The sequence below is a fragment of the Cenococcum geophilum genome, assembly GCF_001692895.1.
Source record: "Cenococcum geophilum 1.58 unplaced genomic scaffold K441scaffold_15, whole genome shotgun sequence".
Classification (NCBI taxonomy): Eukaryota; Fungi; Ascomycota; class Dothideomycetes; order Gloniales; family Gloniaceae; genus Cenococcum; species Cenococcum geophilum.
The window spans coordinates 2,470,306-2,497,619 of NW_027137573.1; the positions used below are offsets into that span (position 1 = coordinate 2,470,306).

At 46.3% G+C, this 27,314-nt stretch overlaps 7 protein-coding genes across 7 annotated transcripts; 3 read left to right on the forward strand and 4 right to left on the reverse strand.

Moving 5' to 3' along the window:
* Nucleotides 1-1,391: 1,391 nt before the first annotated feature.
* Nucleotides 1,392-4,697, reverse strand: K441DRAFT_554358 (uncharacterized protein; the record flags this gene model as incomplete). The annotated part of the gene is made up of 8 exons (XM_067643226.1): nt 1,392-1,826; nt 1,963-2,422; nt 2,472-3,035; nt 3,087-3,262; nt 3,315-3,811; nt 3,875-4,257; nt 4,307-4,434; nt 4,485-4,697. 8 exons carry the CDS (start codon nt 4,695-4,697, stop codon nt 1,392-1,394), a joined length of 2,856 nt encoding a protein of 951 aa, XP_067505544.1.
* A 633-nt stretch (nt 4,698-5,330) lies between these two features.
* K441DRAFT_658118 (alpha/beta hydrolase-like protein) lies at nt 5,331-7,892 on the forward strand. The gene is made up of 6 exons (XM_067648289.1): nt 5,331-5,357; nt 5,660-5,871; nt 6,240-6,497; nt 6,879-6,950; nt 7,016-7,053; nt 7,268-7,892. The coding sequence occupies exons 2-6, from the start codon at nt 5,698-5,700 to the stop codon at nt 7,761-7,763; spliced, it is 1,038 nt and encodes a 345-aa protein (XP_067505545.1). The 5' UTR covers nt 5,331-5,357; nt 5,660-5,697; the 3' UTR covers nt 7,764-7,892.
* Nucleotides 7,893-12,038: 4,146 nt separating this feature from the next.
* Nucleotides 12,039-12,769, reverse strand: K441DRAFT_554489 (uncharacterized protein; the record flags this gene model as incomplete). Its single annotated transcript, XM_067643230.1, has 3 exons — nt 12,039-12,492; nt 12,547-12,622; nt 12,649-12,769. 3 exons carry the CDS (start codon nt 12,767-12,769, stop codon nt 12,039-12,041), a joined length of 651 nt encoding a protein of 216 aa, XP_067505546.1.
* Nucleotides 12,770-13,003: 234 nt separating this feature from the next.
* Nucleotides 13,004-13,755, forward strand: K441DRAFT_658121 (uncharacterized protein). The gene is made up of 3 exons (XM_067648290.1): nt 13,004-13,092; nt 13,150-13,277; nt 13,362-13,755. The coding sequence occupies exons 1-3, from the start codon at nt 13,042-13,044 to the stop codon at nt 13,495-13,497; spliced, it is 315 nt and encodes a 104-aa protein (XP_067505547.1). The 5' UTR covers nt 13,004-13,041; the 3' UTR covers nt 13,498-13,755.
* Nucleotides 13,756-14,768: 1,013 nt separating this feature from the next.
* Nucleotides 14,769-21,788, reverse strand: K441DRAFT_686375 (uncharacterized protein; the record flags this gene model as incomplete). The annotated part of the gene is made up of 10 exons (XM_067651983.1): nt 14,769-15,181; nt 15,468-15,800; nt 16,020-16,673; nt 16,835-17,145; nt 17,285-17,392; nt 17,451-17,638; nt 19,137-19,555; nt 19,878-20,554; nt 20,713-21,584; nt 21,702-21,788. 10 exons carry the CDS (start codon nt 21,786-21,788, stop codon nt 14,769-14,771), a joined length of 4,062 nt encoding a protein of 1,353 aa, XP_067505548.1.
* Nucleotides 21,789-22,967: 1,179 nt separating this feature from the next.
* On the forward strand, nt 22,968-23,434 carry K441DRAFT_633970 (uncharacterized protein; the record flags this gene model as incomplete). Its single annotated transcript, XM_067646393.1, has 1 exon — nt 22,968-23,434. A coding segment is annotated over one exon (387 nt), but the record flags the coding sequence as incomplete, so codon positions are not given.
* K441DRAFT_608722 (uncharacterized protein) lies at nt 23,406-25,138 on the reverse strand. The gene is made up of 2 exons (XM_067645482.1): nt 23,746-25,138; nt 23,406-23,674 (listed from the first exon to the last, which is right to left on the reverse strand). The coding sequence occupies exons 1-2, from the start codon at nt 24,825-24,827 to the stop codon at nt 23,623-23,625; spliced, it is 1,134 nt and encodes a 377-aa protein (XP_067505550.1). The 5' UTR covers nt 24,828-25,138; the 3' UTR covers nt 23,406-23,622.
* Nucleotides 25,139-27,314: the final 2,176 nt, after the last annotated feature.

The following is a 27,314-nucleotide window of genomic DNA, read 5'->3' on the forward strand; positions in this document are numbered from 1 at the left end:
ATATCCTCAGTGCCCCGACCCTGACGAGTTTCGACATAGGATGGAGATGGGAAGGTATCATCCTGCATATGGGTGTCAAAAAAATCCTTGATAAAGCAGTTCCGTTGCAGGTGTCGATGGGACTTTCAAATCATGGGGATAATTGCTTTCATCCTGATTTCATGAATTCAGGATTGTAGGACCTATCCTATGAGTCTTTATCGGACAGCTCTGAGAGTTACTCGCCACCCAAATATTTCTTGGATTCGTGTAGCCTCCCGCGGTAAATACTCCTTAGTGGCGATGTGTTTATGTCGATGTCAAGTCCGTGCGCAGACGTCAGGAAAGAAGAACTCGTGTATTGTTTGATCTATGAAGAAAAGAGACTATATATATATGAGGAAGGTGTCGGAAATTAAGGGGAAAACGAGGGTAGGTACGTAATAGGCTAATAGGGTAATAGGCTAAATCCAACCTGAATCGACAGTTTAGAAAAGGAAGGGGCGGTTCAATAGGTTTACGCTTGGGGAAGGATCAATCTCTTGGGCCGTCCTTTGATAGTATCGCACAGAGCAGAAATCATAGGATGCGGTATGTCTCCTTTTACTTCATCTTAACCCCCGGATACAAATAAGTCGTTAGCCACTTACGATGGCATCTGGCGTGAACTAAGCTTTCGAGATGAAAGAAATTATTTATCGTCTTGTGCAAGTCAGGGTAACCTAGGGTTTAAACCGAACATCGAGAGAGCGTGTATGGTAACCGATACAGTTGTAACATAGGTCAACATACCATGCTCTGATAAAGTAGGTATGCTTGATGTCGAAATGATCACACAAAGACGATCCCAATTCCAACAGGACTAACATCTGCCAATTATCATGTTTCATAGACTAGGCTAGGTTACCAGAAAAGCTGAGTGGGAAAGGCCTTTTCGAATGGAAAAACGAGCAGGGTATTAACCAAGCTAGGTACAGAAACGGAAAGGCAGAAAACCCAGCTATTTTACATGCACGAGTCCTAAAAGACCCCAAAAATTGTAGCCCCGATTAACAGAAATGAGAGTTCAGCCCTCACAATTAGCTGGCCTCAAGACAATTTCGCCATTCCCCCCCGATTACCGAGTACACCCCTGGAAAACCATCTGGAGAATCTCCAGTGCTTCCTGTAGCAAGACCGTTATTTTACACGCTATTATACATATCTAGAAGAGAACGGTCCGGAAAGAGACAATCCACCGAGGAACGTATTAAGGGGGCAAAAATCCGAGTATGAGCCGCCTCAGAAAGGTACTCCAAAACTCTGAAAAATCGCCGATCGTAAATTATGATAAACTTCGAGTCGTAACTCGCCAGTCCCGAATCAGCTGTTCCAAAACTCCTCACTTTGCCAGAAAAGCTTTAGGATAACGATCAGCCATGGTTTTGGTTGTGTCCGCTGCCGTTTCCGTTCGCCTGTCCATTGGAACCTTCCGCCAACTCACTAAGAACCCCGTTCATCGAGATTCCGTCCTCGTAGCCCGTGTAGCCCGTCATATCTGCCCAATCCCATTCAAGAGTCATCGGCATCTTCCAAAGATCCTGAGGTACAAACGGGTGTTGGAACGTCCCCATGTCAAGAGGGTCGTGAATTGTGCCAATAGAATTGATTCCGTTACTCATGCCTCCATTCATGTTGGTGTCGATATTGCCATTGGGCGGGGGATTAACTCCGTAAGTCATATCGGGGAGACCAGCTGTGGTCGTTGATAGCATCCGGTTAGTCGTGGCTGGCGACGAGAAGTTCGCGAGTAGGTTCGGCGTGTTTTGAAGATTTGTGTGTGTGAAGCCTGGGGAGAAAGGAAATTGCTGTAAAGTTAAGAAAGGTCAATGGTTAGCTTTAACTCCCTGAAGGTGAAGATCTGTGTATTCGTGAGGGGTTGAGTGCAAGCACTCAGACCCGGGGGGCTTTTAGGTGTTGGATGTACATATCGAATTTACTCACTGGATCCCCAAAGTTGCCCGTAAAGTCAGGAGTGAAGCCGCCCTGCATGTTCAATGGGACAGGAGTCTGCGGAGCGGTTTGTTGCTGTTGGTTAGCTTGCCCGTTCCGTGATGTGTGGGCTTGCGCTTGGCGAGCCGCCTGGTACTCAGGAGATAATATTTGCTGCGCGGTAGCCTCGATGGCGGCTTCATGTTCATCGTTTTGTTGCTTACGCTTTCGTCTTGACGAATTCTCTTTGTCGGCCTTGTCAAGCACTATCTTGACGATCCGCTCAAACTCTGCGCATACGCTCAGCATGCGTCGGACGCTGCCATTCTCTTCACCAGTGCATAACAATCCGAGGAAACTAACGACTAGATTCATTAGCTTCAGGTCTGACCGTGCTCGACTGTCTTGTGGATTCTGTAGAATATTGGCGAACAACGTCACTAGCGCCGACACTGGGTAGTATATGATCAACCTGCACATTTAGTCAGCCAGATTCACTACTTTCAGACACAATCACTTACCAGACACACGCATAATCGCCTTTTGGAATATACCTGATGAGGTGGATTGAGGCACGCGCTGCCTGAACGCATAGTGCAGCTGACGAAAACACTCTCGGGTTCAGAGGCCGGGCGTTCAAACCTTGGATTGCGAAGTTTGACAGCCGACTGGTCCAATACCCATGATGGACGCTCATGCGATGAATGGTTGTGAGGCAGTTATAGTATGCAAAGTGTAAAACAACGATATGGAGGATTAGAGGAGTATGTGAGGCCTGAATCTCGTGTTCGGGCCGAAAATCGACCGGGATACCATCTTTCCACGCCTCCAACTCACTGTCAAGCTCGCCGATCGTGTTAAGGAGCTCACCATCGGACTGTTTTGACGCTTTTACCGAATATAGTTGCTTGTAAACCTTGCTCTCAATACAAGCAAAGGTACAAAAGAGGCGGAAAAGGTTCACCTTTCCCTTGCCATCAGCAAGAGGGATGTTCCCAATGTTGTCTGGTGGGTCTTCGCTGGGAAGGTCTACGTTCATATCATCATCGTCTTGGATCGGAGGACGTCCAGAACGAAGGCATATACTGTATGCATGTCAGAAAGTCACGTGTGTAGTGATCAACCGGGAGACTCACTCTCTATCCAACATGTATGCGATCCAGAACACTCTCTTGCGCTGCTCGATTTCGGGTGGATTTAGATTAAATCCCGATCCACGTTTATGAAGACCGATGCTGTGGGACAAGCGAATAGCGGCTGCTACAAAAAAGAATGACGGCTGAGGGTTAGGAGTGCCCTGCAAGAAAAGAGCCTGGAAAATTATTAATAGGTTGGAATCGAAAAGCGGAGTAGCGCTTTTATACCATGCCAAGCAGAGCTTGCACACTGAGTAAGTCCGTGTTGCGCATCGTGAGCTCAGTTTGTACAGCCAAAGCATTCTTAAGGTAGCCCCAGGCTTTCTGATCCTCCTCTTGTGGAACTAGATTACTCATGACACGGAGTCTGTGTGCAATGGCAAGGGCGACGTTCAGGCTCGCCCACCAACCTGATCCTTCGTAGGGATCCCGAGAATAATGTTTATCGACAAGATGCATGAACGTCGGTTCATGAAATAGCGGGAACATACAGTTGAAGTTCACGAAATAGTCTTCCAGTAAAGATAGGGCCTCGGCTTTGGGCGGAAGTTGCTTAAAAACACGACGAGAGAAAATGTCTTGAAAGACGTCTGGTTTCCAGTGTACCCACTTGTTGTCGTCCATAGCTGCAGTGGAGATCATTTCCTGGAAGGAAGCATCCCCGGTCTTTTCGTTTACCCATTGGATGCCTTTAGGAGAGAATATCGAGAAACCCGATGAGGAGCCTGCAAATCACAGTTAGCCACTGTATTCCCACAGTGGACATAAACATTTTCCAGTGCGCGTACCGATATATCGAGTCTCACCACAGTTGTTTGTCACCAAGGAGCACATCATTTCAGCTAGGTGCTCGTCTTCACCTTCACTTCCAGCCGTCTTGGGGGGTTCTGGAGAGGCTATAGCACTAGCGGGACTGGGTAGACCTGGCTGATTTGGTGTGCTCCTGTGGGAATTTATGCCATTCTGACGAGAAGTCGAGCTCTGGGCGTCTGAGCCTCTCGATTGATCTGGTGTTTCGTTGGAATGATTTGTAGCAGTCTTGTCAGCAAGCCGCTTTTCGAGAGTTCCAAGGTCGGTACGTCCATCGTCGTCCTCTGGAAGTATTCCGGACAACCGAATTAGAGATTCCATACGTGCAAGGCGGTTCTCAAGGCCTTCGATATATTTGGCTCTAATATTATGTTAGCTCTAGCCTGTAAAGTGAAGTTGGAGACATATACCCTTTAGGGGGCTGGCGCTTCTTCTCTACCTGTGTAAAGATACACTCTGTCTTATAATTCTGGCAATGCGTACAGGCTGGAAGTTTGCCGTCACACTTGATTTTTTTTTTTCGACACATATCGCATGCCTGTATGCTCGGGTTAGCAATAGTAGCTTGGTGTGTCGTAGACAGCATACCCTCGCAATACGACGTCGCTTTGGGTCTCCTTGCTCGCCATCGTTCTCTACAGATCCGTCGTCGTTGGTGAAAATAGGCCCGGGTAGGGTTGGCGGGATTGGAGAACCACTTGCGCTGATATTACCGAAGATTCTCGGTGGTGGGTTGGATAGCGGAGGCGGCTGGGTGTAGAAGCTCTGGCCGCCGTTCTGCGAGTTGGGAGAAGTATCCATGCTGGAGAGTCTCATGCGACAGGTGGTGTTCAGGTAGTGCAGCTGAGTAGCGTTTCTTTGTCTTGTGGATGGTGGTGGTGGCGTTTTTGCGGCGATGGGTAATGACAAGCGGTCAAAGTATTTTAGTTGGATGTGGGGCAGCGCAGAGTCGAGTCGGTGACGTCCTGAACGCCTCCCGGGATGCTTTAATGCAAGGCTGGACGAGTCTTTACTGCTTTGCGAGATAGACTGGCACGACTGGCACGACTGGCGCAGGACCCTTTTGCAGGCGAGAATAAGGGTAACTAAAGTAGCTCCAGCACCAAGACAGAGAGACACAAAAGTGCGGAGTTAGGCGGTCTTCAGCCGACCTTGCTTGGTGATACTTGATCGTACCAGTAGTCTCTGCGAGTTGCGGATCATGTCAGGGTCCCCGAGCTGTGACAACCGCTGCACTGGCGCGCACAGCAATAATCCCGCTGCCTGTCCCTTCCCCTGGTAAAATGGGTCTAACGGTTATCGATAAGAGCAAGCCAATAGAATCCGTAATTGTACGCGTACTTTGATTCTGGTGTTCGCGCATGGTCCAACTCTCGTAGAACCCTCCAGGGGAAGGGATATAGACTCCCTCTCTCCTACACATACATACAATCACCGCCAGATTGCAAACCAGACAGTTAGGTAGGCGCTCTGCTGCTGCTCGATTCTTTTCGCATCGCCCCTCTCCTCCCCACACCTCCTCAGTGCATCAAAGAAAGCGTCTTCTGGCCACGAGGGGACGCTCGGGTGCGCCCTGTATAAACGCCATCCGTGCCACCATAGCACGTTTCGTAATAATCGCTGCTAAGCCACCTCCGTTGAATCATAACCCATATTGCACACAAGTCTGCGAAACTGACCCCCCTTAACTCCAACTCAGTCTCAATCTTCTGGAACCCTTGCATGAAGTGGACGCCTGCAGCATCGCTAACGTCCACGTGCAGATCTTCCGTAGACACCGTCTTCTGGAACTGTTACGCCAATGGCTGCACCAAAGCCTATGAAGGCTGCTGAGCTGGTTTTACACCCAGAATACACTCACATAACGTGGGATCTGCAGCCAGCCGAGGAGGGGAAAGCCGCCGTTGCAATCGGCAGAGGTGGGCCTATCAATATTGCCTATGAGATCCATGGTCATGGAAATCGACACCTTGTGGTGCGTTATGTCTCTTTCGTTCTGCGATAAAGGGGAGATAAGGGGGGAAATAGGCTTAACGAGCAGCCCGTACTCTCCGCCAGGCAAGAATTTGTAATGATTGGAAGTCTCTGTGCCATTTAGAGGAGACATGGGACAAGACAGGCCAATCCGAATCGTGCTGAACCCTGTATGTTTTGTTTTAGCAGCATTGAACGTCTCAGCCTTGCTGTTTCATCTTATTTACCCGACGATGCTTGCCCCATAGTCTCTTTGAACCTCACTCTTCCAACAGTTTCTCTACTTCGTATTCGGCTCGATTACCAATGAACTTTGGTTTTTATTCCATGCAATCATGGTCGCTAAACTATATACGTTTTACTTTGTAGTGGATTATGGGCCTTGGCGGCATAAAGACTGCATGGCAACGACAAACAAAGGATTTTGCGCATACAAAAGATGACAAATACACCTCCCTCGTATTTGACAATCGTGGTATGGGCGAGTCGGACAAGCCTTTGTCAAGATATTCCACCTCCGAAATGGCCAAAGATACGATCGAGCTCCTGGATCATGTTGGTTGGACTGGGCAAAGGCAACTGCATATCATTGGAATTAGCATGGGTGGTATGATTGCACAAGAGATGGTACGTCATATGTCTTAACTTCTTTGTTTCAATTCTTGGACAAGCGTGCTATCAATAGCTTCGTTTAGCCGGTGGCCCTATTGGCCAAACCCGAAACCATAACAAGACAGGGACGTTGGCGATTGCGTTCTATCCGTTAAAATTGGTCCTTATGTTATCGATAATAGTCCACCAATCGGATTAGCTGAATTTAATGGCCGCATAGTCTTGATTCCGGTGTTCGCGCACAGACCACGTCCTCTAGGGACCTTGACGGGTTAAGGGATACTATTTTTTGTGTTCTGTTTCCGCACGAGTCTCTTTACGTCGTCAATGATTTTTTGTCCAAATAAATATATTTTGGTCAAATTATATCTCGAAAAGACTGCTGATATAATATAGGCCTGCCTGATACCTGGAAGAATCGCGTCTTTAAGTCTAATCTCTACGGCTTCAGGCCTGTTCAACACAGTGGTACGCATACAAAACAAATAACCTGCAGTAATTTGCCGATATGTAAGGTCCTGATTAGAAACTAGGGTTTCCTCGAAAATATCCGTAATAGAGTGAATCTTTTGTACGAATATGGTTTCTTTCCTTCTCTCCCTTATACCAACGTCTCCTCCTGTTACTTGGCCCTCGGACTGCTCGGATGCTCCAACCACCACTTACAGTCACATTTTATCTCTTACTCAAATACCCCTGAATGCTCCCGGTTCTTTCTCTACACCATTACTTCTATTCATACCACCCAATTGGAGTCCCCGACGAACTAATGCGCCTCGCCATAGTATCCCTCGACCCCTGGATGTGCAAATCAGCAACATAAAAGGCAATCTCTATACTGCGGCCTTCCTCAATGCACCAGACTGCACTGAGTACACCGTCCAACCCTTCCCCACAAATGGCGACCGTTTTGCCGCTACAGAAATCTCCAAACGGACAAACCCGGTCTATTTCACACGGCATGGCTTCATTGCGCAAGCCATCGCAGCTGGCTGGCACTACAAATCACCCACTCAACTGAAGCAGATCGCGGAAGGGGTAGGGAGAAGACGTATCATGTGTGTGCACGGGAGCGAGGACAGGATGATTACGTTTCCGCATGCGGGAGTACTTTGGGAGAGCCTAAATGGAGGCACAGAGGAGGGGGATGATGGTGGGGTAGAGAAGCATTTCGTGATGGGCCAGGGTCACGTCATTCCGGTTGAGATGAGGAAAGAATTTATGGGGTGGTTGGAAGGTTTGATTGAGAGGGCGGAGGAGCTTAACAAGAGTTCGTCATGAGCTCGACTGAATTGGATTGATTTGTAGCATATATGGAGCACTTGGTCTTATGAGGGATTGGTCAGATGTCGCTCGATTACAATATAGTTTAGTAAATACTGGATTCGTCCTTGCTATACAAGAACCGTATTACAATACCTTCACACAATCGACATACTGCCCCCGAGGATTCCAGCTCCTATACGAACCAAAAGCAGCCACACGCGTGTGCTTCATGATCAGCAAGGCTATCAGCCTGTCCTCATGGTCATGGCAGGCAGTCAACCCAGATATTGCAGTTATAACAATCCAAACATATAGGGGACCGGTACAAATTATTAATGTGTATAACCCTAGGGTCGAAGGGGTCCTATAAACAGAGAATATTATATCGGCAATAAGCTTACTGGAAACCGAAGGTATAGAGTCTATCCTACTAGGAGACATGAACCTCCACCACCCGCGGTGGGGGGGTATCCATGTTGCTGCAGATCAACAGTCAGAGTGCCTACTAAGAGCTATGGATATCTGGGGCCTTAAGCTAGCTACCCCCCTAGGAGCAATTATATGGCAATAAGGCACCGCCAGAAGTACAATTAACCTCACATTTATGGACGAAGGCCTATACCAGAGACTCGAAAGGTACAACCCCGAAAAAGAATAGGCACTTACCCTAGACCATATCCCTATTTAGATATAGCTAGACCTAGATACTAAAGCGCAACTAAATAGAAAAAGATACGTAATAAGGAAGCTTAAGATAGACAGTTTCCTTAATATAGTTAAACAACAACTCCAAAACCTAGAAGAAATCCACCTAATACCAAACGAGCGAGGCTTATTGGCCACCCCCAAGGAAATTAACTAAAGACTAGAAAGGATTTAGGCAGCGATTAAAAATGGGCTAGAAGAGCACTGCCCGATCTTAAAACTGGGCCCCTACGCGCGACATATATGGTCTATATAATGCGCAGTTCTGGTTACCAGCTAACAACGAGTAAGAAGGAAATATATAAGTAGCCACGACCCTAAAGACGAGAGACGATATAAAGATATAAGAAACTAGCTAAAGAATACCCTAAAAAAAGAAGCAAGGAATATGTGACGGCGCTGGAGCGCGTCACCTAGTCAGGGGTTCGCTTAAGACTTGGCGTGTGTATATAGACGTGGCCTCACCACCTTCTCTTGCTCCTTAGCTTAATATCTTCGTAATACAGCATTCGTTCGCTTGATCTTGCAAGCATTCGTTCAAGTCTCTGTCGAGACGTTTGTTCGATGGTTCGAGCCGTCACAGAATAACTGGAGACGGTTTATAAACGAGCATACTTTTAACCTGAGCCTCCCCCATAATAAGGGCCTTTAGGCTATAGCGAAATAGGTAAAGAAAAAGGTAGGGCGCCTAGTAGAAGACCTATACCTACTACCCCTATAAAGAGCAGGAGAATTATAGGCTATAAACGATAACAATAAGAAGGTAAAGATCCTTATAAAAAGGTTTTTCCCCTAATTGGCTCTAGTAGACCTTAGTAATATTACGGGCAAAATACTGGTGACTCGCCTATGGGTTAACAGCGACATGATAACAGAGGAAATGGCTAGAACTATTAGCCGCCTTTTAAATAATATAGTATTAGGACTAGATAGGATTCTAAATAAGGCCCTAAAAACCTATAGGTTATTTATAGCACCTTAGCTTATAGATGTAGCTAGAGTATACTTTGCTATAGGCTACTACCCGTAACTTAGAAGATCTATAACGATGGTTATCCTATAAAAAGAAGGCAAAGTAAATTACTTAATCCCAGGAAGCTACCGCCCTATTGCCTTAAAAAACACCCTTAGCAAGATCTTAGAAAGGGTAATAGCGGAATATATAGTAGATACGGTAGAGGAATACGCCCTANTANTATAAAGCTAAATAGGGGTAAGAAAGAACCGCTTAACACTATTAGTACTTACGCTACTTGCTACTACTATTAAATCTGCATAGGCGATGCGAAAGGACTTTATAGTATTAATACTTAGCCTAGATATTAGTGGTGCTTACAATAATATACCCCATAAGTGTCTCCTATATATCCTTAGGGCAAAGGGCTTCCTAGAATAGATTATATAATTTATTTAAGGGTTTATAGGCTAGAAAGAAATATTACTAGTCTTTAGCGGATACTAGAGCCCCCCTATTATAGTTATAATAGAAATACTATAAGGATTACCCCTCTTACCTATACTCTTCCTTTTCTTTATAAGCAACCTACTTAACTCCTTTAAGGAAGGGGCGACCTAGGGGATAGGCTTTATTAATGATATAAACCTAATAATATACGGGCCAACAGTCGTAGAGAATTATAGAATACTAGAGAAAGCCTATAATACTTATATAGAATAGGCAAAATGTTATAGAGTCTAATTTTTACTAGAGAAATACTAGCTAATCTATTTTATAAGAAAACGTAACTAATCTATAGATCTTTAGCATATAATTCGCATCTAAGGCTTTAGGGGTTAGCTAGTTTAGGGCCTAAGGGTATTAGGAGTATAGGTAGATAGTAAGCTCCGGTAGAGCGTATATACGGCGTAAGCGGCCTATAAAGGCTAAGTATAGTTTATTACTTTATTTAGGATTGTTAACTCTATATAGGGTCTATGCTTTTAGAGGTTATGCCTACTATATACAGTAGTCGTCCGGCTAACTATAATATATAGATCTAGTATTTGGGCTATTAGAGAAACTAAAAAGGGCCCCCCTAAATTACTCCTTAAATTACTTTAAAAGGTCTAGATAGCCTACCTTTAGAGTATTATAGGCGGGTATAAGCGAACGGCTATAGTACTGCTTAAGAAGGAATCCAATATTTCCCCCCTATAGTTATATATTAAAGCCACTATAATATAAAGGATATAAAATAAACGTAACTCTAATGTTATAAAGTATATTAAGACACGCCTAAGTAAACTATAGAGGGACCCTAGGGTGCCCTATAGGAGAATAAACTAATAACCCTAAAATAGGGAAGAGATATTAGAGAAACAGGTAAAGAAAGTAAAAGAAAAATAGTGCCGCTTTAGGGCCTAGGCCTATATAAAGGAGGAAGGGAGACGTATAAGAGGTTAGTAAAGATAATAGTAAGATAGAGAAAGGAGCTAAAGTAGAATATATAAGAACGCTGGGAAACTATCTACCGTAATATAATACTAGTTAGACTAACGCTAGAGAGGTAAATGGGAGTTAAAGGTATAGAGGCTAACTTAGGTAAAACGAACCTAAGCTATAGTATAGTTAACGCTATAGGGGGTAAATACCTAAGGGCTCTAAGAAGGCTTAATAAAGGCAGAAAATATAATAGTAATACTTTTAAGAACAGGAATAATAGGACTAAAAGATTGGCTTTACTAGGTGGGTGTTTTAGTAGGTAGCCTAAGATGCGAATATAGCTAGCTAAGACAGATACTAAAACACGTAATACTGCTATGCCCCCTATATACTAATTAAGAAATAATACTCTTAGCAGCTAGTATAAAGAACTATAATATACTACTCTTAATATAAAAAGGCCTTAAGGCGGTTACCTAGTAGCTTATTAGTTAAAATATACTAAATTAGTTCTAGGTTATAAGGGAAATAGTAATAGAAGGCAAGAGGGCGAGTAGTAGGTGCCCCCTAGTAACTCTATAGTAGTAGAGTAATAGTTTATAATACTAGCGCGTCNGTAGGCTTATTACGGCAGCAGTGGTTCCTAAGGAGGTTAAATAGTAAGGTAGTAGAGCACTATAGGNGACTTATAGGCGCTAAGTAGGCGAGTCCTAAAAGGCGGGGAGATAGATTACGGGGTTTTCTTATTTTTCTTAAATAGAGTTTTCTCCCTATATGTAAATAAGGAGTAGTCTGCGTGGGCCCAATAGGGATCCGAATCGGACGTTAAGCAATGAATTATTATTATTATTATTAAATACTGGATTCGTGACACTAATGCATGCTTATAGATATTCGTTTCTTAGGAGCACTCATCTAGCTAAATTACGCTCCGTATTTGTCTCTTGCACTGCATTTCCCGCTGGTCAGGGGTAAATGTATATTTAACAACCACCCGCAACTGCTAGCTGAGAATTACTCCGCGCAAAATGTCGAATTGGTATCGATAATCATATCAATCATGCCAACCACCACGAAAAACTAGCAGTGGTACCTGACGCCTAGACCTTTTCCACACTAACGCCAACGAAACCCACAGTTCCTCAGATTCTATACATTGCTTCTCCTTTGGCTTTCTGATGTCTACCCTCATCACCAAATTTTCACTCATCCACGTCCATAGCCTCAACTCCACCAGTACGTAACATCTTCAATTTCCTCTTAGTCTTCGGTGCCTTGGCCTTAACCTCTTCCTCCAACTCCTCGCTCTCAATCTCGTCCTCAACATCCATCTCCAGCTCTTTCCTCCTCTTCTCCACCCTCGCCTTAACCCTCTCAACCTCCATCTCATCAACAACTGTCCTCTCACTCGGCGGCAACAGATGCTGGTTCTCCTCAACAAGTTTCCGATCCGCAGCTCTCTGCCTCTCCTTGTTGCCCTTCATGCGCTGCTTATAGAACGCACGTTCCCTGCGAGCGCGGATCTCAGACACGCGCTGCATGGCCTTGAGCGTCGTGGCAACGAGGTCGCGGTTGTAGCGGACGGGCACGTTGCGGCGGGCGGCGAACGAGAGCGTGGAGTCGACTGTGAGCTCTTTGCCGTGTGCGTGACGGAAGCTGTTCAATATTTTAGCAAAGAGTTTTAACAGCAGGGAAATTTTTTTGGCTTACCTCTTCGTCCAGGCAAGCTTTCTGGGGTTTCTCTTCATTTTGAACTGTAAGGAGCGATCAGTATCGATATTCGTGGCTATGGAAATTTGGAGTAGTGGGGACGTGCGTTTTTGTGGCATTTGCTCCTGCAGAACCTGAACACGCGGGCATCGTTGCGGACGAAAGTGATACCCTTTGACGGGTATACCGGTTGCGAACAAAAATAACACGTTTCGACCCTCATCTTGGGTGTCTGTGCTGCTCCGCAGTCTTCGTGATTGCTGTGCTGGTGGGTGTTCGGTCGTCACGAAGTTTTGTCGAGGTGGAATGCCAAGTGCGGAAAGAGTCGGCAGATCGGCGAAAATTGTTCTGAGCCACGACACCGCCGAGATATCTTTGTCCGAACAGCAACGGCGGTTCTTCTATAAACTCAAATCACCTGCTACATTCATACCACTACCCTTTGTCACGCAACCTCATATATCAATTCAGCATTACATTGCCCGCTGCTTCAGCATGGCAACAGCTGTAGCAATCGGGTTTGGCGTTGCTGCCGCCGCATTCTTCGTACGTTCATCTCAGAGTTCCCGCATCATGACTCCGACCAATTAACTTTAGAGATAGGGTCGCGCGGGTCTTGTCGCATTTCGCAAGTATCGTGGTGGTACCGGCGCCTTCGGGCGTGCGTTCTATAAAGGCGGATTTGAGCCTAGGATCAACCGGAGGGAGGCAGCGCTCATTCTGGAACTACCGTAAGAATCACAATTTGAGACGGCTATGCGAATTCAATTTCGATATAGAATGTTAGTACATGTGCTAACAATGTTGCTTTACAGGGGGCGCGGCCTTTCGAAGGATCTCATCCGCAAGAAGCACCGCCAGCTCATGCTTCTGAACCATCCTGATCGGGGCGGGAGCCCGTACTTGGCTACCAAGATCAACGAGGCAAAGGAGTTCTTGGAGAGGAACTGAAGCCTTTTATTACCCCTGCCGTAAGGGTTTGAAGGGCTGGTTGTACTATAGATGTATTGTGGTTCAAATTCAGCGTGGCGTTGTGGGAAATGACATTCCGCATGGCATCGGCGTTTTTAATCGGATCTGGGAATCACCACTCGTGCTAGGGAGGCATATGTAAGATTCCTCAAGGGTTTGGGAAATAAGTCGTTACACCAATAAATATACTTTCCAAGATGTATCAATATCAAGGACTATCTTCCTGTTGTTTTGCCCTCAGTATCATCACCAGTCTTCCAGTAACATTTGAAGACATTTCTCCCAAATCACGACTACAATAGTGTCCTCGAAAGGGCAACTTTTGTGGCTGAAATCAAAAAATATCTTGAAAGTACTAGTACAGACATCAAAATATCACAATGGAACCTCACCCTAAGGGCATCTAAAAAGTTACCTCTGGTGGATTAGCTTGGCACAAGCCATTAGAGCGGTTAACTGGCTGTCTAGTTTTAGACCTTTAGGCCCGGATTAAGTCGGGTTAGTACCAGTGATTAAGCAATTTATCGGAGCTCCGCTACAGCGTTTGGTGGCTAAAACATAAGATTGTATTGCAATCCGCGAATATTAGTATAGATATAGTTATTATGCTCTTTAAATATTTTTTATGTCCGGCAACTCGGCCAAGACTAAACATGGGCCATCTGTCCGTTACAAAAACTTCATAGTTGTCACATTTCGTAGTGCATTCTCTAAACTGCGCAGCGGAAATTCAAACCCAGATATCCGAATCTCTACGATATACAACTGACTGCATCGCCGACATCCGATCAGCCTAGATCTGTTTATACTTGGAGACAGAACCACCTCCACGGAGAATCCAGGAAACGTTCCGGTAATCCGCTACATCGGCAGGGTAATCTTATTACTTGGAAGACCGGATACTGTCATACCAAAAAGCCGTTCCTGCCATTCTACATCAAGGAAAACAAGTGAATGACATCTTTACTAAGAATCTGGAAATCGAAGCCAGAAGGCCTTCCACCGTGCTGTCACCTCGTGCTAAAGGTGTCAGTGTGGAGGTAGTTCCACTCAAGGGCTTTGAGAGATTAACGAAACAACCCATAAAGAATACCGATAACCATTGACGCGCAAATAGACCAAAATAGATATTTCAGGCGGCCATGGACTGTTGCAGTATATTAGCTCCCATCTATACTCTTCCACTACCCCGGGTTTACTTAGAGGAACTAACTTTGCTACACAACCCTGATACTCTACTTCTAGCACGACTACTTTTCGATCTTCGACAGCTCAATCACGCTTGCCAACACATCCTGCTCGATATCTGTTGACGACTGTCGCATACGGTATTTCTGCTCTTCGAAGAGGCTGCGCTCCACGGCGGCTGCTAAATCCTCATCATCCTCATCCATCTCGGCGATGGCCGTCGAGCCCTCGAGTTCGAAAACGTCTGGTTTTTCCATAGGCGTAGGGGCCTTTGCTAGCGGTCGCCCAGCGGCTGCCCGGCGTCTCACCCAATCATTCACGGCGCCAGGGTTGTCTGGAAAGTCTTGCTCGTCGCTGATTCCACTTGACGGAGGGTCGCTCGGGAGCGTTGGGCGGTGAAGAGGATTCCGCTTCTTGCGAAGAGACTCCCGCCTGAGGGGTACCTGCGAACGCTCTGTATCTGAAGAAACCGAGGCTTAGAGGTCGTTAGCTATAGTCATGTATAAAAAGTCTGGCACACCGCTCCCAGTGTGCTGGGGTGCTCTAAAGTCACATCATCCTAGCCTTAGCTTCTTGCGCTACGCAACTCCTCTACCCAAGAAGTTTTCCTCTGTTTACCTGAGGTGCTTAATGCACTTAAACCTACAGTAGTGCGTATTAAATACATTGAGATATTCCCCCTAGGCTTTAATGATAGGCTGTGCGTAGGCTTTGGACACTGTATTGCAAATTGACTAATAAAGAGGCACTGCATGACTTACTGGTTCTTTTTAGCGGCCCCTCATCTGCCAAAGTCCTTGGAAATCCGCTTATGGGATAGGTTATGTGTCGGTTATCTGTCAAATGGAGCTCGATTGAGACGAATCCAATTTGTTGAGATACAGGAATTACGATCGACCCGATATCAAAATAGCCAAATTTGGTCATCTTCTCGATGATTTCTGGGCTGATGATGATACGCTGAGCGGTCTCTTCGTTCATGACCTCTCGGATTTTGAAGTACGGTTGGAAAGAATGTAACTGATGCTTTTGCATGAAATTACCTAGGTAACGAAGGTAATCCGAGCTTCTTGCGAACCTGCAACAGATGGTTCCTGAAATAAGTTAGCGCAATACTAGGCCAAAATAGCGTGTGCAATCTCCATTTAGTGTCTTCGATGAGTCCTCCGATATAACCCCACAGGTGTATATTAACTTTTAATACGTAATTGCAAAAGTCCGAGGAGGTTTAGAAAGATAGGAAAAATAACCGCAGCTATTGGCTGCAATTCCTAACTCGATATTAAATCCGTCGAAATGGAACTCAAACGTACCCTGCACGATGTGATGGTCATCCATTTTCCGCGGTGGTCCTAATTTCTCAAAGTAGAAGCAACTTGCGATCAAACGATGTGCAATACGAAGGATCTTGCTCTGCATTTGGGGTTTCGCTAGCCGCTCTTTAACGTCGTCATGGAGTTTGTCTACTTGACCTTTGTCATCCATTTTAGGCGCCGTAAAGCCGACTTTAGGATTGAAGCGCTCGTAACGAAGCAGTTCCAGGTAGGAAGATGTTCCAAGAACGTCGCTGCGGAAACTCCTCCATATCTGTTCGGAGTCAAGGATATTATCAACTCGTTTAAAAAGCACATTGAGCCACTGAGTAACTTCGGGGAATGCCCACAACGCTGGAAACGATCGCTGACGCTCCCCAAGATTCGCCGCCCTGGCGTTTATATCCCTGGCGTGGAAGCGTCGCCGATCGTTTCCACTTGGCTCAGCGTAGCCTGTGGTATCCTGGCCATTGTGGCCTGTACCAATCGAGAAGAGAATGTCCGGGTGGCATTCTTCGACGTCAGGCCAGATAAGCTTGCTTTCATAATTTGCAATTCGGATAGGATTATTATGAAACAAAGCACCGTCGAGATAGGCCTCTTTTGTCCGCGAGTTGACGAATGGTTTGAAGAAAGTCGGTGCAGCAGAGGTGGCTCGCGCACTAATTTCGGATTAGTTACATTCCTTCTCTAGGGGTAGATCAAGCATACGCCTCCCAGAGTTTGAGCTCGTTGTTTGGGTCGTCGGGCCGCTCCATACGATAGCTTACTGTTCCGCGTTAGCGACGGCATTGAAAATCTTTCAAGCAGCGTACCTTGCCCATCTTCTGGCCGGTTGTAATTTGTAAAGATTATAGCCTGCTCTCCGGTCTCACATGCGGCTGTGACGGCAACTTTCCGAGGATGGCTCTTCGACGTTTCGTGGAGACCACCGAAAATCTGCTCATCCTTGAAATAGCTTTTCAGCGCTTCCTCCAAAGGGCGCGTCCGGTACTTGCTTGTCCCTAATCGCATACCCGCTAACCTCGTGGTGAACGCCTTACTGACAAGCTTCTTAAAGAGCGATATGCACTTTTCAACCGGCCAGTTCTCGACACCGAGTCCAAGTGCAATTATGCCTCCAGTGCTGGAAGTAACGTCAGCATATACAATACTAGGTCAAAAGATTGGTTACACTGTTGATTTCATGCTTTGAAGGAGTCCCCCGATTTCCTCAAGTAAGTGTACAAAGACCTTTGGTGCTTCAGATGACTGGAAGTACTGACCTTGTTCCGACAATGAGATCAAAGAATTCCTGCACTGGGATTTTGCCGCCCAACGCTTGCTCAAGATTTCGGAGCACTTCCAGCTCGACGATACCTCGAATACCGCCCCTGATTAGTCAGTAACAACTTCGAGATTTCGGTACTGCAGAAACAAATCCTTACTTACCCGTCTAAAGACAGAATGCGAACACCTGCCAGGGATGGTTTGAAGTAAACTTGCCAAGGTGTTGGGAATATGGTGCTACGTTCATGGAGAGGGCAGGTTGCCATGGTGTATAGCCCTTGATGAGCCTTGCCGTATTCCTTGACGCATGGCGTGCACAGCACGTGACCGCAGGGGAGCGGATGCTCTGCCTTGTCTCAGCATGCTCAGACCACATGGGACGCCGGATAAATCCGGCCCGATGGCACTAAACTAGTTTAGGCCATCTGTCCCTGTGTGGTCTGAGACACTTTGGCAGACGTTTGTAAAGCACGTCGCTAAATCCACATTGCTAATATTACGGATATTCACTTTTTATTATTATAACGAGTTTGGGCAGCTTGAAAAATCCATCGATTATATATTAAGCTCTGGCGAATCAAATGGTCTATATAAAAAGTCTCCCTGCCTTCCCGTTCCTGACATTAATTTTAAAATAGCCGTAACATGGTTTGCCAAAGTGTACAATACGAGAATTCTGCCAAATTTTCCAAGAACTTACAGCCCTCAATTTTTACTGCCCTGCTACTGCCCTACTACTAACCTGCTACTACCCTACTACTGCCCTGCTACTACTGCTGCCTACTGCTGCCCTACTTGCTGCCACTATGCCATTACTGCTACTGCTGCCATACCGGCCTCCCCTACTCTAAGCTGCTTGCTTTGGCCACTACCATCTAGGCTACTAGCAACCGTCCTAGCCGTTATTAGTTATATAACTGCGTCCGCTTAGACCTTTAGTGTAGAGCTTTTATTATTGGTTATATAGCAGATCTCGCAAGTTTTAAACCGGCTAAGTTAGAAGGGTTGGCGTGCCTAGTTAAAACTAGAGCCAATAGCACGGAGGCTACTACGGAGACTGCGGAGACCGCTACGGAGATTGCTGCGGAGATTGCTGTGGAGATTACTGCGGAGGCTGTTGCGGAGGCTATTACGGAGGCTATTGCGGAGGCTGTTGCGGAGGCTATTGCGGAGGCTATTGCGAAGGCTGTTGCGGAGGCTGTTGTGGAGGCTGTTGCAGAGGTTACTGTAGAGGCTGCTGCCGAGGTCGCTGTTGGGCCTGCTTCTTCTCCTTCTGCCTATTGTAATACTATTTGTAGCTGGTTGATCTGTCACGGCTACGATGCTGCTATTGCTAGAGAAGTGGTGTAAAACTACCACGTAACGCTTGTGGATATTAATAAAGACCATTTGTATGTTAAATACGTGCGCCCAACGTCTTGAATTTNAATTCTAGTCGCATTAGATGCACTAGTACACGATGCAGATNTCCCAGATATCTACCGTTCGATCGAAAGCTTGAGAAGACTGGTTCCTGCTAGATGAAATAGGGGTTTCTTCCACGCCTTTTAGATGCACCCATGGCCGGCAGTTGGTTCTGGAAAATCCATCGATTAGAGAGCTGATAAAGGTGACTCTAATGCAGGTATTGACAGGATAATAGATGTGGCGGTTACTTACATTAATTTCGTTAAAGTTGATGATTTGCCTCATACAAATAAAGCGGCTCGGCTTCCAAAAGCTTGCCAAAGTGGCTCAGACCAAGAAACAGATCGATCGATCGAATAGGTTAGCTTGCGGATATTCGATTATCCGCGCAGCGGATATTCATCGGTTTCTTGGTCTGAGCATGCTGAGTCAATGCTCTGCCATTTCTCGCAAGCAGCAAAAGCACGCGGAATGACTGACGAATTGTTGTGCTCCGCCGAGGCGCTGGTAAAACGCATTCACGTTCGTGTGATGAAGGTTGGATGCCAGAAGAAGCTCTGCAGCATTTGGATTGTAAACCATTTGTTCCCCAACCTTCCGCTGGAACTGTGAAAGCCATTCTTGGAGAAGTCGAAGCCAATCGTCCGCAAATGTCTCCCATGTGAAGTTTGACTCATAAGGGCCGGTGCCAATAACTGCGCCTCGTTCATTCTGATGCCCTTTAGTGTGGCGTTCTTTCACATTCACGCACCGGCCTCGTTTGTTGGTGAAGGTACACGGCCAGAATATAGCGCAGAAGTCGTCCAGTGCATTGTCGCAATAATCTAAATATCCTTTCTCCAGTATCTGGTCCGGTGGGCCTGAGAATTGAACGTTAGAATTTCAAAACTTAGAGCACATAAATAGTTAAAATGGTGTTGCGAAATCAATTCCACACGGTAAGTGGTCCGGAGCCTTCTAGGATAGCACAGAACTATCCGTAGGACAGACAAATATATAGCAACGCCACATCATATATCTAAGCTGATACCTTTCGGATGCTTCTGGGCAGTAGTAGTATTTTCGCTCTAACTACTGCTTATTTTGTGCACCTCAAGGTTGCCTCGGAAGGCTGAACAAGGTGAAACTGACTCCTCGAAACTCTATCTAGGGTGAATTTGGAGATACGGATGCACTACATACCTTTCAAGCTTTGGCGCGCGCAGTCGAGCATTACACAGGATGCCACCATGAAACTAAGTTCTTTGAATATGTTGCGAGGGTCGGCAAACCGTTTACAGTTCCTGATTGCAACAGCGAGCTTCAGTATATTGCCTCCGAAGTCTAATGGAATGGGATTGATCTTGAAGGCGACGTCCATGAAATTAAATGGCGTGTCGAGGTCTTGAGAGAAGTGATCAAAAGCGCATTGCAAATAAATATTGAGCTCCTCCGAGTTCGATAGCATACGAGACCGGCGCCTGGATTTGAATGATTCCAGGCTTTTTCTAGTGATAACACTGTGGAGTTTGTCGATCTGTTCATCAATCTTCATATACCGACCCTTAATTGGAATCCTTACCACCGTAACGGAGGAGTAGTAGCACTCGAGCAGGTCTCTCATAGTGTCGATTCGCCTTCCTTGCCCGATCCAGTAGTCTGCTAGTTCTCTATAGGTCGAGTCCCGGTAAATAGCCCCTGAAACCGTCGACATAAGCACCTTCGTAGCATAGTCAGGTTCCCATTCTTGCTGATCAACTTCCATGTCCGTCGCATTGAGCGCGATCACAGCGTGTGGTAGGGTGGGCTGGTTGAGGGACTTTTCCATGGAGGCAGACGCCCAGCCAAGGAGCTTCGCGAGCACAGAAGATTCGAAGGTCCTGATTGAAGATGATTAAAGTTAGTTCTGCCTTGCTACAATCATAAGCCAAAAGGCTGTATGTCTGCCTGAGTATATCGAGGAGCTTCTCGAGGGTATGAAATTGAGAATGCGCACAAACTGATGACCTAGGATACAACGACAGTATAAAGAACTTACTTTGGGTTACGAAGTACAAACACGATGACATCTGAGAAAGTATACAACAATCGGGGGTATAGCTCTGTGACTGCGTACTGTCGCTTTTGCTTCTCCGGAGAATTTGCCCATGTTATGTCCCGCTGTGTGCCCCGCGCAACCTTCGCAATTTTGTGAAGTTTTCGATGCTCCGGATTCGAATCGGTCCTCTTCCGGTTAGGTGTTGTGGTGGAATTGCAATATTGCACACTCATCGGCATGCTTTCACCTCCCTCCAAGCCTTCGCAGTCAGCATACAACATGGGGTACTGGCCGAGGTAGGTCTTAGGATCTCCATAGAGGTGAACGTCGCCAGAAGTGGGCACATTCTCATTCCGCACTGATCCCACCACCGGCGAGGCGAACGCCGCCGTGTGGTACGGACGCGCTATTCGCTCTTGCTGGTCGATTAGCATTTTCACCAAGGTACTCTTACCTGCACCTGTCTGGCCTATGAACGAGATGAGTTGTGGATACCGTACTTTGAACTCGCCAGTTGCGCTATTTGCAATGATCGTGGCATATCGACCGTAGTCCTGGAAAATTGGCTGTTTGTTGGAGTCCCTTGCAATGCCGAACCATGTCGTGTCTTTGTCCTCTAAATGCAATGACTGCTGTTCCTGTGTATCGGCGGATGGCGTTAAAATGTCCTTCAGTCTCTTTACGATCCTCAGGTCTGCTTTCTCATGGGGCAGACCGTCTGGGCCAGTACGCCCTGGTTTATGTGGAGCTTGCTTCGCCCAACAAGGATCACAAAAGGTCATGCCACAATATGAGCAATGCCACGTTGGGATGCCGATACATTCGCAGTTTTCGCAAGCATTGGTTTTTGTATCGTTGGGTGAATCGAAGCGCTTCGGAGAGGCTGACACAGCTTTTGTCTGAGGGAAGAGAGATGAATCTCTTGGACTTGAAGCAGAACCCCGAGGCTGAGGAGGTGGCCGTAGAGCAATAGATGAGGTTCTGCTCACTGGGATGTCAATTGGATGAACGCTGACGCTTGCCCTAAAAGGAGAGGGAACTTGATCAGAGGCTTTTCTGAGCGATTGGCTGGACATTCTGGCAGATTGAAGAGACAGCGTGCTTTGAAAAGCTGTAATGGGGACGAGAGATTAAAGTCAGAGACTTAGATATTCAGGAGCAAATCAAGAGCGGGGTAGGTGGTGCTGTATATACGACATATATCAGGCTGAGTGTCAGCTTAGAATCTCTTGGTATGGAGGTGAACACGCCACAATGACTTGAGCCTTACTTATTCCGGCGCCAGATGGGCAGCTGTGTTTCTTAAACGGCTCGATTCATCTCGATGCTACGGGTTCGGACTGGGCGCTCTTCCCGTCCGCCCAACACCGAAATAAGTAGCATTAGGGAGGAAGCCAAGCCTAGAAAAAGTAAATAGCTCTACAACCCCGCACCTGAAATGATTCTTCGTGTGGATGAAAAGGGACGCGATTAAGGGGAATAGGTGGACGACCGACAAGGCTGAGGCTGGATGGTTACAATTGTCTGAAGGGAACTATCACTTCATAACTCGCGGCCGTGGAAAACTTGACGAGGCTGGGATTGGGATTCCGAGTTGTTCAAATCGATTTGGATGCCCCCAACTGGCACCAAAAAGACCGGTCCTATTGGCAACACCAATTAGGACAATATGTAGCCTCAGATTCCGGTCGACAGCATGCGAGTCCCCTTACCTCGGACCGTAGAATCAATTAGCGGACATACATATATCCGCAAGCGGATATCGCTAACCTTTTTGTCAGAGAGTTAATTCTATGGTCTAAGGGATTTTCGCAAGGTTTACTAAGCGATACGACTTTTTTTATATCCATCTCTATTAACGTAGGTGATAGGGTTATGACGGTTTGGAACATCGAAACTGCGCACAGACGAAATTTGTTAGGAACCGTCATAACTATGCCGACCGTATAACCCTCCACCTACGTTACCAGCTTTTAGAATTTTACGTTAAAGAAGCTGCTTAGTAAGAAAGTTGTGCCACGACTTATTTGTCTATGCCTGGCTGTCAATCGAAAAAAGTTGCCGTAGAACCTCTTAAACCTGGACTTACAGCTCCCCTCGCCCTCGCCTACTAACTTCGCTGGGCCATCGATATCGCCGCCGGGCGCGGCATCTACAATCTCACCGGCGGCGGCACGTCCGACACGTCGGTCCCGATAACGGACGCCGTGTTCAACAGCTCGCGCTAGCCCGCCGTCGTGAGCTGGTTCAACGCGTTCGAGGCGTTCGTGGCGCGGTTGCCGTCGACCGAGACTCGTGTAGAGGGGGGCTCGAATGGCGGCGCGTGGCGAGATGCAATTGCCCAGTGTGCTGTGAGTACTGATGCTGGGGTGTTGTTGCTGACTCCGGCGCCACAGCATGTGGAGTTTGATCGGAAATCGGGGCTGCTGCCGGGTGTGCAGGTTAGTGTGGCGCCTGATGATACTGGACGGGATGACCCGACGCTGGGGACGCTGATCACGCTGTCGCCGGAGGAAGTGGTTATCCAGCCGCGGGAAACTAAAGGAGAGGAGAAGAGGGGCGGGAGGGTGAGTGCTTGGGTACATTTTCCAAGATTGGGTTTTGTTGTGAGACCGGGGATTTCGGAGAAGGCAAGCTTGTAAACGGTCATAACTCAGATAGTTGACACAGAAGACCAAACAGTAGAAAATCACCTCTCGTGGGTGCTTGTTGTTGGGCGTGCCATTCATTCCTATGTATATCTAAAACCAGAGATCTGCTGGGTATGCGTCCCCTAACAAGTAACATTAAACGCTTCGATAAAGAGGCTGAGAGAACTCGCTAAAAACGCGGCAGGAAGCATTAGTGCAATGTCGATAAAATCCAGCTTCGCGGTCATTATATCATACAGATCCTCTCCGAGCACATCGACTACTTGATCTTATCGATTCTCTTCCTCGCAACCTTCATCTTACCCTCAACCCTATATCATTCGTTAGTAACGTTTCAAACTCCAATCCTACTAAAAACACTCGAAAGAAACGTTGAACGTACCTATCCACATCATCATCAAGCAATCCCAACATCTGGTTCTGCAGCACAATCTCCTCATTAATCTGCACACCCATTTCCCGCATCCTCCTCGCCACCTTCGCCAGATCCATCAGATCGTCATCCTGCTCTGCCATGACCTGCTTCTGCAGCTGCAGAACCCCTTCATTATCCAACTCCCTCGTCCTCTCCGTCTCCTTTGCCGGCGCGCCTAAAACCCTCCTCCCGGCACCCGCTCCACCCACTGCTGCACCCCTGAACAGCCCCTCCTTCTCTCCCTGCGTCGCCGCTCCCACACCCATAGGCCCAGGCGCCGAGCTTGCCGCCGACTTCGCAGCCATCGTGTTCAGCACGCCCTCCAGCCCCTCCCTCTCCTTCCGCGCAGCGCCAATCAAGTCCCTCCTCCTCCTAACCTCCCCATCCCCCAACTTGTCCCCACTCCACTCATCCGCGCCCCTCTTCCCACTCAACCGCTCCAACCCCTCTTCCAGCGCCTGAATCAGCGTCCCCGCCCTAACCAACCCCCTCTTCGCATTCGCCCCAGCCTCATGCTGCCGCGCTGCCGAGCCCGCCTGCTCGCGCCGCGTCAACCACAGCCGGGCCTCCTGGAGGCGACTCTTCAACTCCGCATGGGCATCCAGCCACGCGCCCGCCGACGTAATCGCATCCCTCGCCAGCCCCGGCGCGCCCGCAGCAGCGCCATTCCGCGCCGGCACACCGCTACCCAGATCCAGGAACGCCCGCCAGGCATCCGTGCCGCGCCACCGCGCGTCGTCCGCGCCCTCGATCCCGCGCAGGTACGCCTCCAGCCCCCGCTTCCGCGTCTCGATCAGCTCGGGGCTGCCCGCCGTGCTGCCCAGCCCCAGCTTGCCCAGCCCGCCGCCCAGCCAGGATTTCCCTGGTAGGGGGACGGGAGGCGCGGCGCCGGCTTGGGTTGTGAGGAGGGAGTGGAGGGCGGCGAAGTCGGAGTAGCGTTTTTGGACCGTCGTGGTGCGGAGCGGTGCTGATATGCGGATCGTGTAGAGGGTGAAGGGTTTTGGGCCATCGGAGGTGGAGGTTGTGGGGATCGTGATATCGAGTGGCATGGCGAGGTGCAGGCACGTGTGCCGGGGGATTCGTTTGTTAGGGTTCTTGTGAGAGTCGCAAGATGTGTGAAACTGTATGATCGTGTGACCGTGTGGTCGTGTAGGAATTGATAGTGGTGGAGTTGGAGGGATTCGATGGAGGTAGCAGGTGGCGGTGGGTTAAGTTATGGCGTAGGCTGTTGGTGGGTCTTAATTATGACTGTGTTTGTGTAGAATTCCGTCTCGTGATACAGTAAGGGAGGTAGTGGCAGCAGTTGGTAGGCAGACGTTCAAGGTTGGGGATTGCAGGCGGGATTGCAGGTGGGATTTAGGTCACGGAGCTGAAGCTCGAGCTCGTCCCAGCCACGTGCGTAGCTTTCGTCGATCATCTAATCCTGGTAATTATACCTCCTTTTCATTATTCATTATCTACCTTGATCCCACATGTTTCTTACCCTTTTAGCACCTAAATAATGCACCACCCTGGCGCATCCGGTTGAAAGCGCGTGTTAATCACGCTAATCAAAATGCGTAGATTTATACCTAAAAAAGTAAAAATACGTTGAAATGGCCGTGCGTATTTGTCGGGAATGAGGCAAGCGGTCGTCACGTGTCATCACGTGTCGCCGCGGCACTAGCGTGGTGAGGAACCTTAGGTTCCTCACCCACCCCCTAATTCTAAACAATAAGCTTTATTAACTAACATTTACTGTGTCTACTTAAGTAGCATTGGTGAGTTACCCTATAATACTAATACTGATTAGTGGTTGAATATACAGTCAACTATAGAGCAGCTAGGTTATTGATAGAAGAGATAGTCTTGTATAGGGGTGCTATATACGCTTATATGGAATGGATCCCGGCGATACTGTGCTATTTTAGACTTATAGAAAACTAGTAACAGAAGTATTACTAAGTACTAGGAGATACTAAGTTGTATCTATTATGTAGAATAATTATATTTACGAAGATTTGGTTAAGTACTTTAGGTCAGAAGTATTACTAAACCTAAGGTCCTAAGTTAACGTCTAAAACGCGTTAAATAATATCTTAAATTGCCCACTTTTGGATAGCAAACCTATAAGATCTTATAAAACCGAAAATCCTGCCTACCTTTGATGTATGATACCTCGTCAATTCTACCTACTATGGCGTTAACCTATCTAAAAAAGTATGAGAAAGATATTAACCCAAAGATATAGAACAGAGCCGTAACTAACTTTATAACTACTAAGTAATAGGACCTAAATAGATTCTTAGTATACTGTATAGAATATTATAAAGATAGCGAATATAATGATACCGCGCTATAGTATTATATAAAGGAGGACTTTATTAGATAGATAAAGGAAACATAGGTTCCTATAAATAAAGATATTATATAGAACTTCCGTAACTTCCTTTAGGAGTATAGAGTATTTATCCCTATGGATGGGGGTAGTATTAGGGATAATATTTAGGAATATATTATTAATATAAAGGAAGAGCATAAATGGACTCTATAAGAGATTAAGCACTAACTACGCACTATAAAGAAGCTTAAATCATAATAGAACCTAAGTAATATACCACTAGAGACGCGTTCTAACTCTATTACTCTAGGCACGAGTTCTAATATTCTACATCCATCGCCTTCACCTTTATCTTTAACTCCCCTATATTAACTAGCTTAACCTATAGCCTTAATTAATAACCCCTAATAAGTATAAGATCCCCTTACTTTGTGGTCTAATAACCTTTAAACTCCACTAACTAGATCTACGTCACTATTGCAGCCTATAATATAATGCAGCTAAATACTAATTAGAGGCACCTTAAAAATGCTTATAGAGCTTATAAAGCTCTATTTAGAACAGGAGAAGAAGTTTAGTAGAGAACTATATAATATCCTTAATTTAAAGTTATGTATCTTTTACAACTATTACTAGAAGGTTAAACTAGAACCTAATTAATACTATATTACTTATTTAGTTATGCTTAAGGGCCGAGCTAGTACCTTCTATTATAATTGTTTAGTAGGAAAAGNATANGATTTTAACNGAATAATATATAAAATAAGATGCTACTTTAAAATAGAGGAGAATAAGNAGNAGTATATNTTNGAGTGGAGAGAGACTACCTTTNTAAGAATTATTGNTATAAACCNAGGTGCCTCTTAACTTNATTNTCTTTAAAAGCTCTTTAATTAACTTTAGATAATTTAGCGTAGTTTATCCGAATTATATTAAGAGGACTTTAGCCTATGTAATTAAGTTATTAGTGTATATTAAGGTGTTAAAGAATATAACCTTACTCTCTTTAACCCTATAAGTACTTATAAAGGAGTATATACTTAATTAAGATCCTCTATTAGCACCACCCTATGTTTTTAAGAAGTATAGCAATTTAACGCCTAACTCTAACCTACTTTAATTAACCCGGCTAACTAATATAATTATAACTGGACTAATTAAATATATGGTGGTTGTGGTAGGGGATACAATAGAGGGTATAATTAATATTAACTAT

Coding starts and splice junctions, on each gene's coding strand:
- K441DRAFT_658118 (XM_067648289.1), top strand. CDS start 5,698: ATGGCTGCACCAAAGCCTATGAAGGCTGCTGAGCTGGTTTTACACCCA. Junction 6,498..6,878: donor GTATGATTGCACAAGAGATG/GTACGTCATATG, acceptor GATATAATATAG/GCCTGCCTGATACCTGGAAG. Junction 6,951..7,015: donor CAGGCCTGTTCAACACAGTG/GTACGCATACAA, acceptor ATTAGAAACTAG/GGTTTCCTCGAAAATATCCG.
- K441DRAFT_658121 (XM_067648290.1), top strand. CDS start 13,042: ATGGCAACAGCTGTAGCAATCGGGTTTGGCGTTGCTGCCGCCGCATTC. Junction 13,093..13,149: donor TTGCTGCCGCCGCATTCTTC/GTACGTTCATCT, acceptor CTTTAGAGATAG/GGTCGCGCGGGTCTTGTCGC. Junction 13,278..13,361: donor GCGCTCATTCTGGAACTACC/GTAAGAATCACA, acceptor GTTGCTTTACAG/GGGGCGCGGCCTTTCGAAGG.
- K441DRAFT_608722 (XM_067645482.1), bottom strand. CDS start 24,827: ATGCCACTCGATATCACGATCCCCACAACCTCCACCTCCGATGGCCCA. Junction 23,675..23,745: donor CTTGATGATGATGTGGATAG/GTACGTTCAACG, acceptor CGAATGATATAG/GGTTGAGGGTAAGATGAAGG.